The sequence below is a fragment of the Sinocyclocheilus rhinocerous genome, unplaced genomic scaffold, assembly GCF_001515625.1.
Source record: "Sinocyclocheilus rhinocerous isolate Xijiao unplaced genomic scaffold, SAMN03320098_v1.1 scaffold601, whole genome shotgun sequence".
Lineage (NCBI taxonomy): Eukaryota > Metazoa > Chordata > Actinopteri > Cypriniformes > Cyprinidae > Sinocyclocheilus > Sinocyclocheilus rhinocerous.
The window spans coordinates 769703-784688 of record NW_015656605.1 but is presented as its reverse complement, the minus strand read 5'-3'; the positions used below and the strand labels follow the sequence as shown (position 1 = coordinate 784688).

The 14986-nt window shown below is 38.9% G+C and overlaps 1 protein-coding gene across 1 annotated transcript in view; it reads left to right on the top strand.

Annotated features, from left to right (window-relative positions):
- The window catches only part of aadac (arylacetamide deacetylase), a 19850-nt gene extending 9056 nt beyond the window's left edge, over positions 1-10794 (top strand). The window contains exons 4-5 of the mRNA XM_016528119.1: positions 6269-6440; positions 10060-10794. Coding sequence (XP_016383605.1) covers positions 6269-6440; positions 10060-10686 — 799 coding nt within the window. The 3' untranslated portion in view covers positions 10687-10794. The remainder of the gene's footprint in view (positions 1-6268; positions 6441-10059) is intronic.
- The last annotated feature ends 4192 nt before the right edge of the window (positions 10795-14986 follow it).

The following is a 14986-nucleotide window of genomic DNA, read 5'->3' as shown; positions in this document are numbered from 1 at the left end:
GAGTGGGGGGGGGGGGGGGGGGGGGAATAGCTCTATAGTTCTTGTCAGAAGTACTGCAGCAAATAAGATAATGCAACCTATTGGGTTTAACAAAAATCCCTTCATAGTACTCCAAACTACAGAGGCTGATAGTTCAACAAAACAATAAAAGGTCTTAACACAAAACCCCATGCATAGAATATGAGATTGTGCAAGATCAAACCTGATTACCTTTTTGATTTTTGGATGCCAAATGAACCTTGAGATTACTTTATACAGTTTTCCCCAGGATCCAATAGTTGGGGGAAGTGGTAACATAGAACTATAACAATGAAAAATATAAAAATTAAAACATTAATTTTAATCAGTGCAGTTCCTTCCTGAAAAGAATAAGGAATATCCAACAAATCAGCAGTAATGTTTGGGCCATGACAGCACATATTTCTGCATTACAGTTGATTGTCTTTTTTATCTTATACATTTGGTGCACAGACACATAAAAACTATTTTAACTGCAGCTATAATAGTTTTTAAAAGTACTCCTTTTTGTTTTGATTTGCTAAAACTTTATTTTTTTTATGATTATTTAACCATGTGCCTTTATTATTTTTATTTACCATTCATTCTTTTAATATATTTTTTCTAAAAGGTGTGAGTTCTGTATAAAAGCAGTATCTAATCTCACTCGCCATCACAAAAGAAGACCACATCAATTAACCAAACATATCATGTCAAAAACAATAAGAATATTCACAAATATCAATACTTGGCATTTTTGTCTCTGTAAAATTTATTTTGAGGAATTAGTTTCTCTCTAAAATTACATTTTGTCTTTTTTTCTGTTCGTAATTTTGTAATCTTTTTAAAAAATCTTACAGCAACACATGAAAAAAAAAAATCTTACAATTATAGCAAGGTACCGACTTCGGCCTCTAGGTACCACAATTGTAATGCTGGGTCGAATGAAAGCGAAATGAAGCAGATCCACGTGCAATAGGGTTTAATGAATAAATAAAATAGGAGAAACATGAGTAGGACAGGAAACACAAAAGCACAGAACATTAGGCCCTGTCCACACGAACGCGGGTATTTTAAAAACCTCCGTTTTTTCTATGCGGTTTGGCCGTTCGTCCACATGCAAATGCAGCACCAAGTCACTGAAACCAAACATTTTTGAAAACTCCTGCCAGGGTGAAGATTTTCAAAAACTCCGGTTGCAGTGTTATCGTGTAGACAGCGAACCGGAGATTTTGACTTGTGACGTCAGAGCATGCGCTTTTATCTCCGCCTACTGGAAACTTTTTCAGGCTTCTGATTGGCCAACATTGGCCAAGTCCATGTCTGGGAGTCCCTGAGTTCCTGCCACTGTCGTCTGCACTTCCTGTGATGGCAGCTGCCATTTTGTATGTTTGGGCTTCACACTGTGTTGGCGTCAACCTGTGAGTTTCCTGCCTGTCCTGTTTTGACCACAGTGGTCACGGCCAAGGAGGTCATCCCTGAACTCTCTGCCTGTCCTGTCACAGCCAAAGAGGCTGTCCCTGAACTCTCTGCCTGTCCTGCCACAGCCAAGGAGGTCGTCTCTGAACCCCTTGCCTGTCATGTCATAGCCATGGAGGCCGCTCACAAACTCTCTGTCGTGCTACGGCCACTGAGGTTGTTCAAGGATATTCTGCCTGTCATGTCACGGCCACGGAGGCCATTCATGAACTCGCTGCCTGTCATGTTACTGCCACTGAGACTGTTCTGTCATGGCCAGGTGGTCTGTCCATGTCTCTGCTCCGACATGGCCTCCTGACCTGTGGTGGTCTTCTGCTCCGCAGGCTTCACCTTGGTCACCTGCTCTGCTCTGGTTGTCTGCTCTACCAGCTCCACCCTGGTGGTCATCTGCTCCACTGTGGGGTTCCTCAGTCCCATCCGCTCTGCCCTGGTGGTCTTCAGCTCCACCTGCTCCGCCCTGGTGGTCTTTAGCTTCACCTTGGCCTCCTGCTCTGTCTGGTCCACCATGGTCTATGCCACTGCTTCATGTACCAGGTCCTCCACTACTCCATGGTCCAGGCCCACCTCTGCTCCACAGTCCATGGTTTCCATCATTGCTCCACAGTCTAGACATGCCACTGCTCCACGGTCCAGGCCCGCCACTGCTCCACAGTCCATGCTGGCCCTCCATCCCTCTCCCTGTTCCGCCTCCACTTCACCACCCTCCTGGACTTTTTGAGTCTGGAGCCGCCCTTAGAGGGGGGCGATGTCACGGTTGGTTTTTGTTTATGTTCATGTTTTTTTATGTCTTTTATTTAGTCTTTTTCATAGTTATGGTTCCTGTCATGTGTTTACCTTGCCCTTAAGTAATCCTGCTATTGGTTGTCTTGTTCATGTGTCGATTTGATCATGTGGTTCTAAGTTCTGTTTTGTGATTGGGTCATTGTCTTGTTTAGTTATTTAGTCTTCTGTATAAATAGCCCTCATGTTGCAATTGACTTTTGTCTAGCTTTGTTGTCTGTAACTGCTGTTGGTGAGCTGTGTCCACTTCAGAAGGCCCTTATTAACCGCCCCAGAGCCGTGTGGAGAACTTTTTATGATAGATGGATGTACTTTTTTGGCCTTCAAAATCTCAACCCCCATTCACTGTCTTTATAAAGCTTGGAAGAGCCAGGACATTTTTTTATTATAACTCTGATTGTATTTGTCTGAAAGAAGAAAATCATATACACCCAGGATGGCAAATCATGGGGTAATTTTCATTTTTGGTTGAACTATCCCTTTAAGGGTTTTAGAAGACCTTTTTCATGTTCTTCCTCAGTTTTCATAATTATAGACCAATAGCCCTGAAATGTTAAAATGCTAAAATTTTTGTTGTTGGTATTTTAAGTATACGTAGTTTATCAAAACATTTTTTGTTCAGTATTGTGTCCCTAGTTTGTTGTCATGGCAGATATTTTTAGATTACAGCCAAGTGCTTCAAACTGTCTTGGTCTGCACTCCATTTCAATATTAATTCCTGGAGGCACACCAACATTACACATTCTGAATATCTCCCTTATCTGACATGTTCATTTAAGGTCTTGGAGTATACATGGAGTACAAAGCAGATGAGTTGAATCAGGTGTGCTTGATTAGGAACGGTTTGAAAATATATTATGGGTGTGCCTCAAGAAAAATGGTTTGGAAATGTAAGTGTTTTGTAGGTCTGTGTTTTATTGGTTATGTTTGACAGCCTCCCTTTCCCTATGATTTCCCCTCCCCTTTTCCAAAATTCAATCAACATCTCCACAGCTTTACACATCCATTTTTGAGCCTTTTTCAAATCTGAGGTGCGAACAATCAATGGGATTTTCATGCCCCTCAACAAACTTGCATGTCCTAACAAGTTTGACAGCACTCACTGATTTCAATCTAAATCGACTGTGATACATCTGATATATCTTCCTATAACTGCCACAGTTTGTTTGAAGAGCTGAATAATGCACTTAGCCCTAACTCTGTTGGAACGATTTCAACATGTGGATGCTCTGTTCTTAACAAAGAGAGGCTCCATGCTGTTCTCATGTATTACCTTGTATGCAAACACAGCAAGAATAGGATAAATAAATGTGCTGATGACACCGCTGTGATCTGATAACCATCAGCAATGAACTGCAGTGAGGGTAAGCCCTCTGCATGGGCCAGCGCTCCAGCATTCCAAAGCAGAATCCTGTAGTATCATGGACAAGAGCAAAAACAAGAACATGCGGTGTGTTGACGGAGCATGAAAATTAGATAAAATTGAAAGTAAAAGCCAAAAGAAACATACTGAACCAATAATAAAAAGTCAAAAGACGTTTGGTGAGTAACATTCAGAAGTCTGATGCGTCCCTATTTATCTCCTATGTGAATAGACTTGGCTGTCTGACTTCCTGCTGCTAGACTGCCTGCTGCTGTGAAACTATAAACACTTTGACTGCCTGCCAGGTGTCCAAATGTCAGAAACACTAAAGAGATTATAGTGAAGTACAGGACACACAAAACATACACTTGTTCATGAACATTATTTGGCCAGTTAATGTTAGAAGAAATAGTGAACTGAAATTCAAGGAAATTTCTAGGAATGCAGATAATGAACTAACTTGAACCCAAATCAACTTCAACTCAGTTTGTCCTCAACAAACACTCTGAGCCAGAGTTGAGCAAGGAAAATGTGTGTTTAGTAGTCTTTGCTCAAGTGTTTGATTAGGGATGGACAAAGCAATGAAAATGTATAAATGGTCTCAGTATAGGGTCTATAAAAAAAAGGCATCACTGATCTAAAAATGTTAAACTTTGAAGCCAGTTTTCCAGAGGAAGAAAAGACGTTGGTGGCTGTCCCGATGCAGCCTACCTGTATTTTCCAAGGTCAAGTTTTTATAAATGACATACACTTTACCTCAACCATGCATCATCTTCATCCCTGCTGTTTCTGCTCTCGGACTCTAAAAATACATCAAGACAACATTTTTAAAAGTACACCTTGTCATCTGTGAACTTCATAAAGGGCTGATACTCAAATCAGCTATGTCAATTGTCTGTGTAATGGATGTAAAGGAGAGGAGAAATGACACACCATTGGAAAGAACCAGTAGGTGCTTTCACTCTCTGGGTCCTGTTCGTAAGGACTTTATGGAGCCACAAAATATTCTGAGAGCTTGTCTGCATTTAACGACTAGGGTAGTAATAGGTACACGCTGATGGTGGGGCAACTATTTTTGGAAACAGGAAGAACAGTGTGCTGTTTACATCATTTGACAATGAGCTTTTAAATTTTTACTAATTTAAGTAAACATGAGGCCTAGCTGCTCTGAACAGTGATTGTGCACTCTGCTAATAGTATTATCCGGGCTGGGACTTTTCTAAGCTTTACACTGCCTAAAAGTGTAAAGAAACCTGTTTACACTCAAATGCATCAACAACTTCAGTGCTGATTGGAAGTCTTATTTGATCTAGCCAGCCAGGTTGGTGTGGCATAGCACACTATGGCACTTCTGCAGGCCTACCAAGCTGATGTCCTGAAGCACAAGGATGAGGAATCAAAGAGCGGTCAAAGATCTTGTTGTGCAATGGATCTGGCATTTCAGGCCACTAAGAGCATGGCTTACACTATGGGTAGCTCTACGGTAAATATGGTTTTGACAGACAGACTAGTGCACAAGTGGCAACACGATGGCCATCCCAAGTTTGGTCTGGTTGGGTTAAGTGCTGAAGTTCTTAAAAGAGTGTTTTTCCATCTACACTTAAGGTGTATGCGGCCTTAACATCTCTAAAATTTTTGGCAGGCCTTGTTGCGGAGTATGTCCAGGATGGATTTTGCTCCCAGATTGGTAAAGTTTTTTTTTACCCAAAATAAGGTATGTCCCTAAGGTTACCTCTACTATTTTCACATCTCAAGTAGTGATATTACTGTTGTTTTCCTATCAGCCCTTTGGATCATTGGAGAATGAAAGATTGCACAGGATTTGTCCTGTGAAAGCGTTGAAGATTTGCATTAACCGTTTGAGTCAGTGGCATGAATCAGATCAGTTGTTTCTTTGTTTTGGTGTTCGCTGTAAAGAGTTTTTGACTATGAAACAAAGTATGTCACATTTGCTAAGGGATGCGATTTCTCTAGCCTATGAGGTGTGTGGTTTCACTTCGCCTCTAGATGTTAGAGCACACTAGTGGCATAATTTCAGGCACTATCTAAAGGAGAATCTTTAGAAGATATTTGTGTGCGGCAAGATGGGCCTCTCCGCACACTTTTATTGGGTTTTATAATTTCACATTTAGTGTTAGATAGGGAATGAGATGCAGCATAGCTGGCAATGCAACTTCACTATTTCTTCCTTCCTTCATTAAAATCTGAGGAACAATGGTGCAGGTGGGTTGTTAGGCTGTTCTCCACAAGTTTAAGTAATAATAAACAAAAGGTGTATTCCACTGGTTAATGCTAACTCATTAGCTTTTTTGGATTCATCTTGCATTCGGTAACATTTGACTCAGGAGAGTGATGAGCAATATTATAGAGAGGCAAGATTTGATACGGAAAGTATATCGGAAGCAGTGTATTGGAACTTGCAAACTAACAGCAAACACAGAACAAGTTCAGACTCTCTTGCAGACATGATACTACTTTTTTGTCCTTTGTATTGATTCAATAAAAAAGTACATTAAAACTGCAACACTTGCAGTCATACTGTTTGTGGTGACTACCTGTGGACAACCGTTCTATTCACAACAGAGGATTTTATACTGACAGAAAAGTGGAATTAAGAGGAACAGTACCAACATAATTTGCTCTGTGCAGGTATCGTCTTGCCCCAGCTTATCATTTTCCTGCCCAATTTGAGGATGTGTACCGTGTGCTGAAGTACGTCCTTCGTGTTGATGTTCTGAAGGGCTACCATATCAATCCAGAACGGATTGCTGTGTCTGGAGACAGTGCAGGAGGCAACCTTGCAGCTGCAGTGGCTCAGCAGGTAAGATGTAGAACATTATACATTAATGACTCTAGCAGGATTTACATTTTTTAGAAAAGGGCTCTAAAATAACCAGTGCATTTTATCTATAAACAATGTGCCTTATACCTTTAGTTACCTGCACTATATGTTTTCATCATGTACTTCCATCTGCACTGCTAAAAAAAATATATATATAATAATAATAAATAAAATAAAAACTTAAGGGAACACTTAATCATCGAAGTAAAGTGACATGACCTGTAGCCAAGTATGGCAACCCATACTTGGTATTTAGGCTCTGCGTTTATCCCATCCAAGTTGTAACGTTAAGCCCTATCAGTCGAATTTACATAGATTAAAATGGCATCAGATTATACTGTGTGAGAGCTTGGAGTGTTTAAAAAGATGAGACAGACGAAAGTTGTAAAGTGAAAACCAGTGGTGTATTTACAATATTCACATGAGACTTAAAACAACACAATAAAACTAGGAACCTCAGGCTGTTAAAAGTCCATAACACCATAACCTAAAACAGTCCGAATGAGTCCCAGTGTGTTGATAGTCCCAATACAAATGTCCAACAGTGTATTTACAATCCAAGTGAAAGTCCAAAAGGTTGTATCTGAAAAGGTGAGTCAGAATAAAACACATTTTTGCATTTGTAAGTGAGAGATTAGGTGTGTTCGACTTCATGCAGCGCTGCGCAGACTGATCGGCGAGAGTAGCCACTTGCAGTTGGGGGCAGAATTGAAAGCGGAGATGTCAAGTCGGACACTTTCTGCTTCCCGTAGTGACGCTCTCACAGTGTTTGCATACTGTATCACAGATGAAGTGAATTAAATGCAATACTTGTCAAATACATAGATGTTTCAGAAAAGTTTTCATGAAACAACAAAAATACTTTTCATATACTGCTTAATACAGTGCCATCTGTTCAAAAATAAAGTTCAACACAAATATATACTATTTAAATACCAATAAAGTAGGTCTATATATACTTTTAGCAGTGTTTTTTGATAAACGTGACTCAATATGACATTGCAACTACAGTAAAAGAGCTTTTGCTCTTATAAAAACACAGATTTGTGAGCATTAGTGGAACTGAAGGTGTCAGAATAAACCCTAAACACACGTCATCGTTGTCATGTGGTGAATTCGATCCAATCGTGAAACGGCTGTGTCGTCATCAGCGCTCCTGCAGTCGCTCTGGACAAACTGCGCCGGCTGAGTCAGCCGACTGCTCTCGAAACGCTCTTTGATGCTTTGATACTTTGATGCTATACGTCACAGTGACGTGGCATCGGCGCTGTCTCAAGTCGGACAAAATTTCTAACTGGCTTGCACTGCTTCAAGTCAGCCGCCAATCGGTCTGCGCAGCGCCGCATGAAGTCGAACACACCTATTGTTTGCTTGCCATGCTGCCTCCTTTATGCTGCTTTACGTCCTGTTTCCTGTCATGTGATCAGTCACATGACAGGCAGACCCAGACTCATTTAAAGACATACACACATTAAAACAGGTAAGAGGAATAAAATGGCTAAGACATCATGTAAATCCATAAAACTCAAATATATATAAAACCATCATAATACATATTGAGTGGATTAAAACATGTGTCTTGTGTGACAGTGTCACAAAGTGCACACACACAGCAGTGAGTAGTGAACACACACCCGAAGCAGTGGGCAGCCATTTTTGCTGCATTGCTTGGGGAGAAATTGGGGGTTCGGTATCTTGCTCAAGGGAACCTCAGTCGAGGGTATTGAAGGTGGAAGAAAGCACTGTTCATTTACTCCCCCACCTCATTTTAGGCCTCATTTTCTGCCGGTACTGAGAATCAAACATCTGGCTACAAGTCTGACTCTAACCATTAGGCCTGCCCCCTAAAAAGCATGAGCCAGCCAGTAGCACCATTCTTGTAGCATGAGGCAGTAACTGCAACCCAATCAGGTTGCACAGGTAGTCCAGCTCCACCAGGATAGCACTTCCATAAGTGCTGTCTCAAGGAGGTTTGGTGTGTCTCCCAGCACAGTCACCGTGAGACGGCCGTTACACAAGGAGAGCTGGACAGGACCATAGAAGGGCAACAAACCAGCAGCAGGACCGGTATCTGCTCCTTTGTGCAAGGAGGAACAGGAGGATCACTGCCAGAGCCCTACAAAAACCTCCAGAATTTCAGGCATGAAGGTGGCATGAGGGCCTGACATCCTATAGTTGGACCTGTGCTCAAAATCCAGCACCATGCAGCTTGATTGGCATTTGCCAGAGAACACCAGAATTGGCAGGTCCACCATTGGTGCCCTATTCTCTTCACTGAGCATGTGACAGACATGAAAGAGTCTGGAGATGCTGTTGGGAATGTTATGCTGCCTTCAACATCATCCAGCATGACCGGTTTGGTGGTGGGTCTGTGATGGTCTTGGGAGGAATATTCTTGGAGGGTCACACAGACCTCCACAAGCTAGCCAACGGTTCCCTTACTGCTGTTGGGTACCGAGATGAAATCCTCAGAGCCGCTGTCAGAGCTTGCAGTGGGCCCTGGGTTCCTCCTGGTGCATGACAATACCCGGCCTTATGTGACCAAAGTGTGTAGGCAGTTTCTGGATGATGAAGGCATTGATGCCATTGTCCGGCCTTCACATTCCTTAGACCTGAATCCAATTGAACTGAATCCATCCAAAGCTGCCAAGTAGCACCACAGACTGTCCAGGAGCTCACTGATGCCCTGATCTAGGTCTGGCAGGAGATTCCCCAGGAATCCTCCAGGAATTCCACCATCTAATCAGGAGCATGCCGAGACGTTGTAGGGAGTGCATTCAGGCATGTGGGCGCCGTACACGCTACTGATTTACATAACAAGTTGCTTTGATGAAATCCATGCGTGTTCAATCAACCTGTATATTAAATTGTTTACTTTGATTTTTGGTTTGATCTTAAATCCAGCCTTCAGTGGGTTGATGATTTTAGTTTCCATGGTCCCATCGTCACATAATTTTGATCTCAACGAATTATAAAATGCATATAAGTAAAGATTGTCAACTAGAATATTTAGTTAATCATGATCCAATGTGTGATTTAAGTGTTCCCTTCATTTTCTGAGCAGTGTATTTAACTTGTCACCATAATTACTGTTAGTTTTCACATTTTCAATTTTCTTCAGCCATGCTTAAATAAAAACAAATAAAAAAAACAAAGGGTAAAACTTTATTTTGATGGTCCCTTTTGAACACTCTGTCTACTAACTCACATTAGAGTATTAGTAGACTACTATGCTTAATATCTGCCGCTTAGCTCTTTATTGTGATGGTCTCCCAGCTGACATTCTACTGACTATAAGTAATTTTGCAAGTGCATATCAACTTATTCTAACCCTAACCCTACCAGTCTACTAATACTCTACTAACACTCTAATGAGAGTTATTAGATATGTAGGTGCAACGTTACATATAGTCAACAGAATGTGTTAAAGGGACCATCAAAATAAAGTGAAACCAAAAAAAAAAAAAAACCTTATTACTGCAGGTTGCAACTTGCACAACACTAAATTTTTTGGCAACAATTAAACTGAAGTTCTTGGTTTTTTTTACAGACTAATAAATAATCTTCATATGTTTAATTGATTTGTATGTTTACTCAGTTGCAGAAGGACCCAGAACAGCATGTCCAGCTAAAGGCCCAGGCTCTAATCTACCCTGTTCTGCAAGCCTTGGATCTGAACACTCCCTCTTACCAGCAGAACCAGCACATGCCTATACTGCCCCGCACACTGATGGTGAGGTTTTGGAGCGAATACTTCACCAGCAACAAGTCATTTTTGAGAGCCATGATGGCAAACAGACACAACAGCCATGAATCAGCTGCTTTGCTTAAGTTTGTCAATTGGAGTTCATACTTACCTGAATTATATCGCCAGGCATACAATTACAGTGCTCCACCTGTGGTTACTGGAAAAAGTTCAGTGCGCTCTATTGGTCCACATCACTTGCTTGCAGATCCACGAGCCTCTCCATTGCTGGTGCCTGACACAGCCTTGCGTTTACTGCCTAAGGCGTATGTGTTGACCTGCGAGTATGATGTACTGCGGGATGATGGCTTGATGTATGTCACACGCTTGCGTAATGCTGGAGTTGATGTCACACATGAACATTACCCCGGTGGATTTCATGGCGCACTAATGTTCATTACGATGAACAATTTCTTCTCCACCAATGAAAATAATTCCAAAAGAAACCAAAATATCAAGCGTTGTATGTCACATGCCTAACCCTATGTTGTATGAAAGCCAGCTAGATACAGTATAACAAGCCATAGATAAAATAACTGATGAAAATGAACGGTTATTTTCATCTATCCAACCAAAATTAGTGCAGCCAAATGCAATGATGACAGATTTAAAATTGTTTAGTCGAAAGGCAATAATTAATTTTTCGTTTTAATATTTAATTTCTTTAGTTAATATTTTGGTAACACTTTACAATAAGGTTCATTAGTTAACATTAGTTAACTACTTTAGTTAACATGAACTAAGCATGAACAATACTTTTTTCAATTCAATTCAAGTTTATTTGTATAGTGCTTTTCACAATACAAATTGTTGCAAAGCAGCTTTACAGAAAATTAAGTTTCTACAATATATTTAGTAGTAGCTTGTCAGTGGTGACTGTGTCAAATTGATGTACTTATGGCAGAAATGTACGGTAAAATTCAGTTAATGACATAATCAAACAGACGATGAACACTATTAACAGCAATGATTATATGTTGCAATCAAACTTCTACAGCATTTACTAATCTTAGTTAATGTTAATTTCAACATTTACTAATGCATTATTAAAATCAAAAGTTGTGCTTGTTAACATTAGTTAATGCACTGTGAATTAACATAAACTAACAATGAACGACTGTATTTTCATTAGCATTAACAAAGATTAATAAATACTGTAATAAATGTATTGTTCATTGCTTGTTCATGTTATTAACTAACATTAACTAATGGAATCTTATTGTAAAATGTTACCAATATTTCTTTATTTTCTGTTTCAAAACATACTTTTATTACCTTTTCTTTAAATAAGCCATGTGTGCAATAAACAATATTAGCAATGAAAAATAATTAAATCTTTTGTTGCTTTTTGCTTCACAAATTGTTTGGATGGATGAAAATATTTGTTTTCAATATTAGCCTTTTAGCATTCCTTCCTATCCTTGGGATGCTGATCCTGAAAGTTCATTGTGTATTGTAAATAATATAATGATATATACTTAAAATAACTGTGTAAGTAGTAAAACAATCCCCCTTTACCTCACTCACACACACAAGTGCCGTGGGAGAAAACAAAGTTCTTCAGTAGTTGTGGAACTCCAGTAAGTCTATTCTATTCACTTTAAACATCGGATTAAGTGATTATTTTCTCTTTAACACAGATGATGAAGTCATTAATAAATCAGCCATGACAAAAAAAAAAAAAAAAATCATGATAACTGATGTAGTTTTCCATGAGTCCTCTATATTAGTAATTATAACATTAGCTTGTTTGATAGCTGGTTTAAAACTGTAGCTTGTTGGATAGTAAGTTACCCGCTACAATTAACATGGCGATAAGCCTATGTGTGAACTATTAGGCTAATCTACTGTTGTAGATCTACCGTTGTTTTGGGGTTTTGCTCAATATGATGATAAGTGGTAGATCAGTGGGCTTGCTGCAGTTGAATATCTAAGTAAGAGATGTTCTCCGTCCCAGACGAAACCTGAAATACTATGTGGAGGATGTAATATAATTTAATAATTATGATATTACCGCATGGTGAACCTATGAACCTAACTCATATTCAAACAAATATCGCTTTGTGTTGTTGGCCAGATAAACAGAAATTAGATCATTTTTCAGTGCACCGAAACGCCAAGTAACTAAAAAAGTCCCCATATTAAGACAATTTGGCCTTAATTAAGGCAAAACATCTTTGAGTCCCCTTCAAAAATAACCAACTTTTTAAACTCTGTAATTTATATGAATAAACCATGGCACATCACCAAAAAAATAAACAGTTTCGTCACTACACCATAATATTACTATTTCAAACCTTACAGATTTCCATTTAACCGCATAATTAAATAATAATTTAACTGCTACAATTATATCCAGATTTCTGTTGCTTTGAAACTGCGTATTGAGAAAAGTGCTATAAAAACATTGAAATAAACAAATGAACACAAAGAAAAAAACAAAATGTTCACACACACAAAACTACTGCTGTTCGTGGCAGACAACACACACAATTTACTGTAACTGTAAGTGTCTTAAAATCAAATGTAGGATTGGGTAACAGCTTAAAAGCAATGATAACATTTTAGTATAGGGACCAATTCTCACTATTAACTAGTTGTTTATTAGCATGCCTATTATTAACATTTGCTGTTTATTAGTGCTTATAAAGCACATATTCTGCATGACCATATTCTAGATCCCTAATTCTACCAAATAACTAAACTTAACAACTACCTTACTAACTATTAATAAGCAGCACATTAGGAGTTTATTGAGGAAAAAGTCATAGTAAATGGTTTGTTAATAACGAGAATTGGACCTTAAAATAAAGTGTGACCAAAGCAATAGACAAATTGTTTTTATCATGGCACACTCAAAACAACAACACATTATCTGTGGCTGAACTTAATTCAGTTGTGGCCAGTGGTAGAAATTGAAACTCTGTAAACGGACATGCAAATGTGAGCCACTAATGTACATACAATAATATCATGTTGCATTATTGTGATATTGTAAGCAGCCAGTGATTTAACCAACATTTGTGATCTGCAAAGAATGCAGAAAAAACTCCCATAAGACAATGTGACATTCCAAATTCCTCTGATTCCTTTCTGGGATAATGAGTACGGTGTGACTGAGATTAAAATATTTCACTCAAGTGTTGCTGTTTTCTATGTGTTATCTCAGGACTGAAGCGAATCGGACAATAGTGATAATACCTGCAGCATTCTAGATCCCTAATTCTACCAAATAACTAAACTTAACAACTACCTTACTAACTATTAATAAGCAGCACATTAGGAGTTTATTGAGGAAAAAGTCATAGTAAATGGTTTGTTAATAACGAGAATTGGACCTTAAAATAAAGTGTGACCAAAGCAATAGACAAATTGTTTTTATCATGGCACACTCAAAACAACAACACATTATCTGTGGCTGAACTTAATTCAGTTGTGGCCAGTGGTAGAAATTGAAACTCTGTAAACGGACATGCAAATGTGAGCCACTAATGTACATACAATAATATCATGTTGCATTATTGTGATATTGTAAGCAGCCAGTGATTTAACCAACATTTGTGATCTGCAAAGAATGCAGAAAAAACTCCCATAAGACAATGTGACATTCCAAATTCCTCTGATTCCTTTCTGGGATAATGAGTACAGTGTGACTGAGATTAAAATATTTCACTCAAGTGTTGCTGTTTTCTATGTGTTATCTCAGGACTGAAGCGAATCGGACAATAGTGATTATACCTGCAGCCTGTGCATGATAATGCTTTATACATTTGTGATCTTCATACAACAAAAAGTTTGTTTTATAAAAATCAACCACTGGGACATAAAAGAACCTGAAGTTAAAGAAACACAAATGAATTTTTTTTTTTTCCAAGACATGAGGCTATGTATACACTAGTGCGTTTTAAAATGAAAATGATCCTCGACCTTAATTACATTTCCACTGCGTTTCAGAAAAGATCTACGCTACACGACCAAAAGCGCATGTCACATGACAATTCATGCACCCTGGGCATGTGCGGTTTCTTATGTCTAGCGGTGTTTATTTTCTTACACCTACAGGACACTTAAGGTACTACACTTTATTTTGCCGTTTACTTTCGGTTTCTCTCAGGGAACGCAGTCAAGAAGAACGTGCATGCAGTTCCTATGGGTTATTGATTCCATCGTTTAAATCTTGGAAATATATGTCTGTAAGTGCTACATTTTATTAAAGTAAAGTGTAGATCGGGATTATTCTTATATTTTGTTATAAACAGACATGATTCGCGTTATTGGTACCATACTTTGTTTTAGCGTACTGCTAATTTCTCTTCTGTTTGTACATAATCTCATTTGAATATGATTTCTTGACATGTACATTACTTTAAATAACGTTAAAAAAGGAACTATGTACAAAATCGAACTGTAATGTTAAGCTGGATGTGTATGTAAATGTGAACATAATGTTCATACATATTTTTTCTTGTTTGTAGTTTTACATAAAAGAATTGAGAAGAACAATCACCAGTAAAGTCACTAAAGTTATGAAGACTGCTTTCTGGAGTTCTTTTCTGAAAGTGTACGCTATCTGTTAAGCCTTTGCTCAAGCTACGCAATTGGTCAGAACAGAATAGGGCATGTGCGTAAAAGTGTAAACAGGAAGTTGCTTGTTCACTATGCAGTTGGTTAGTAGTCACAGACCGGCCGGTACAACAAGAGCATTATGGTGAGGAAAAGCAAGGATGTCTTTGTGTGGGCAGATGATGTGGTGGAATTGTTACTCAAAGTAACTAATGAT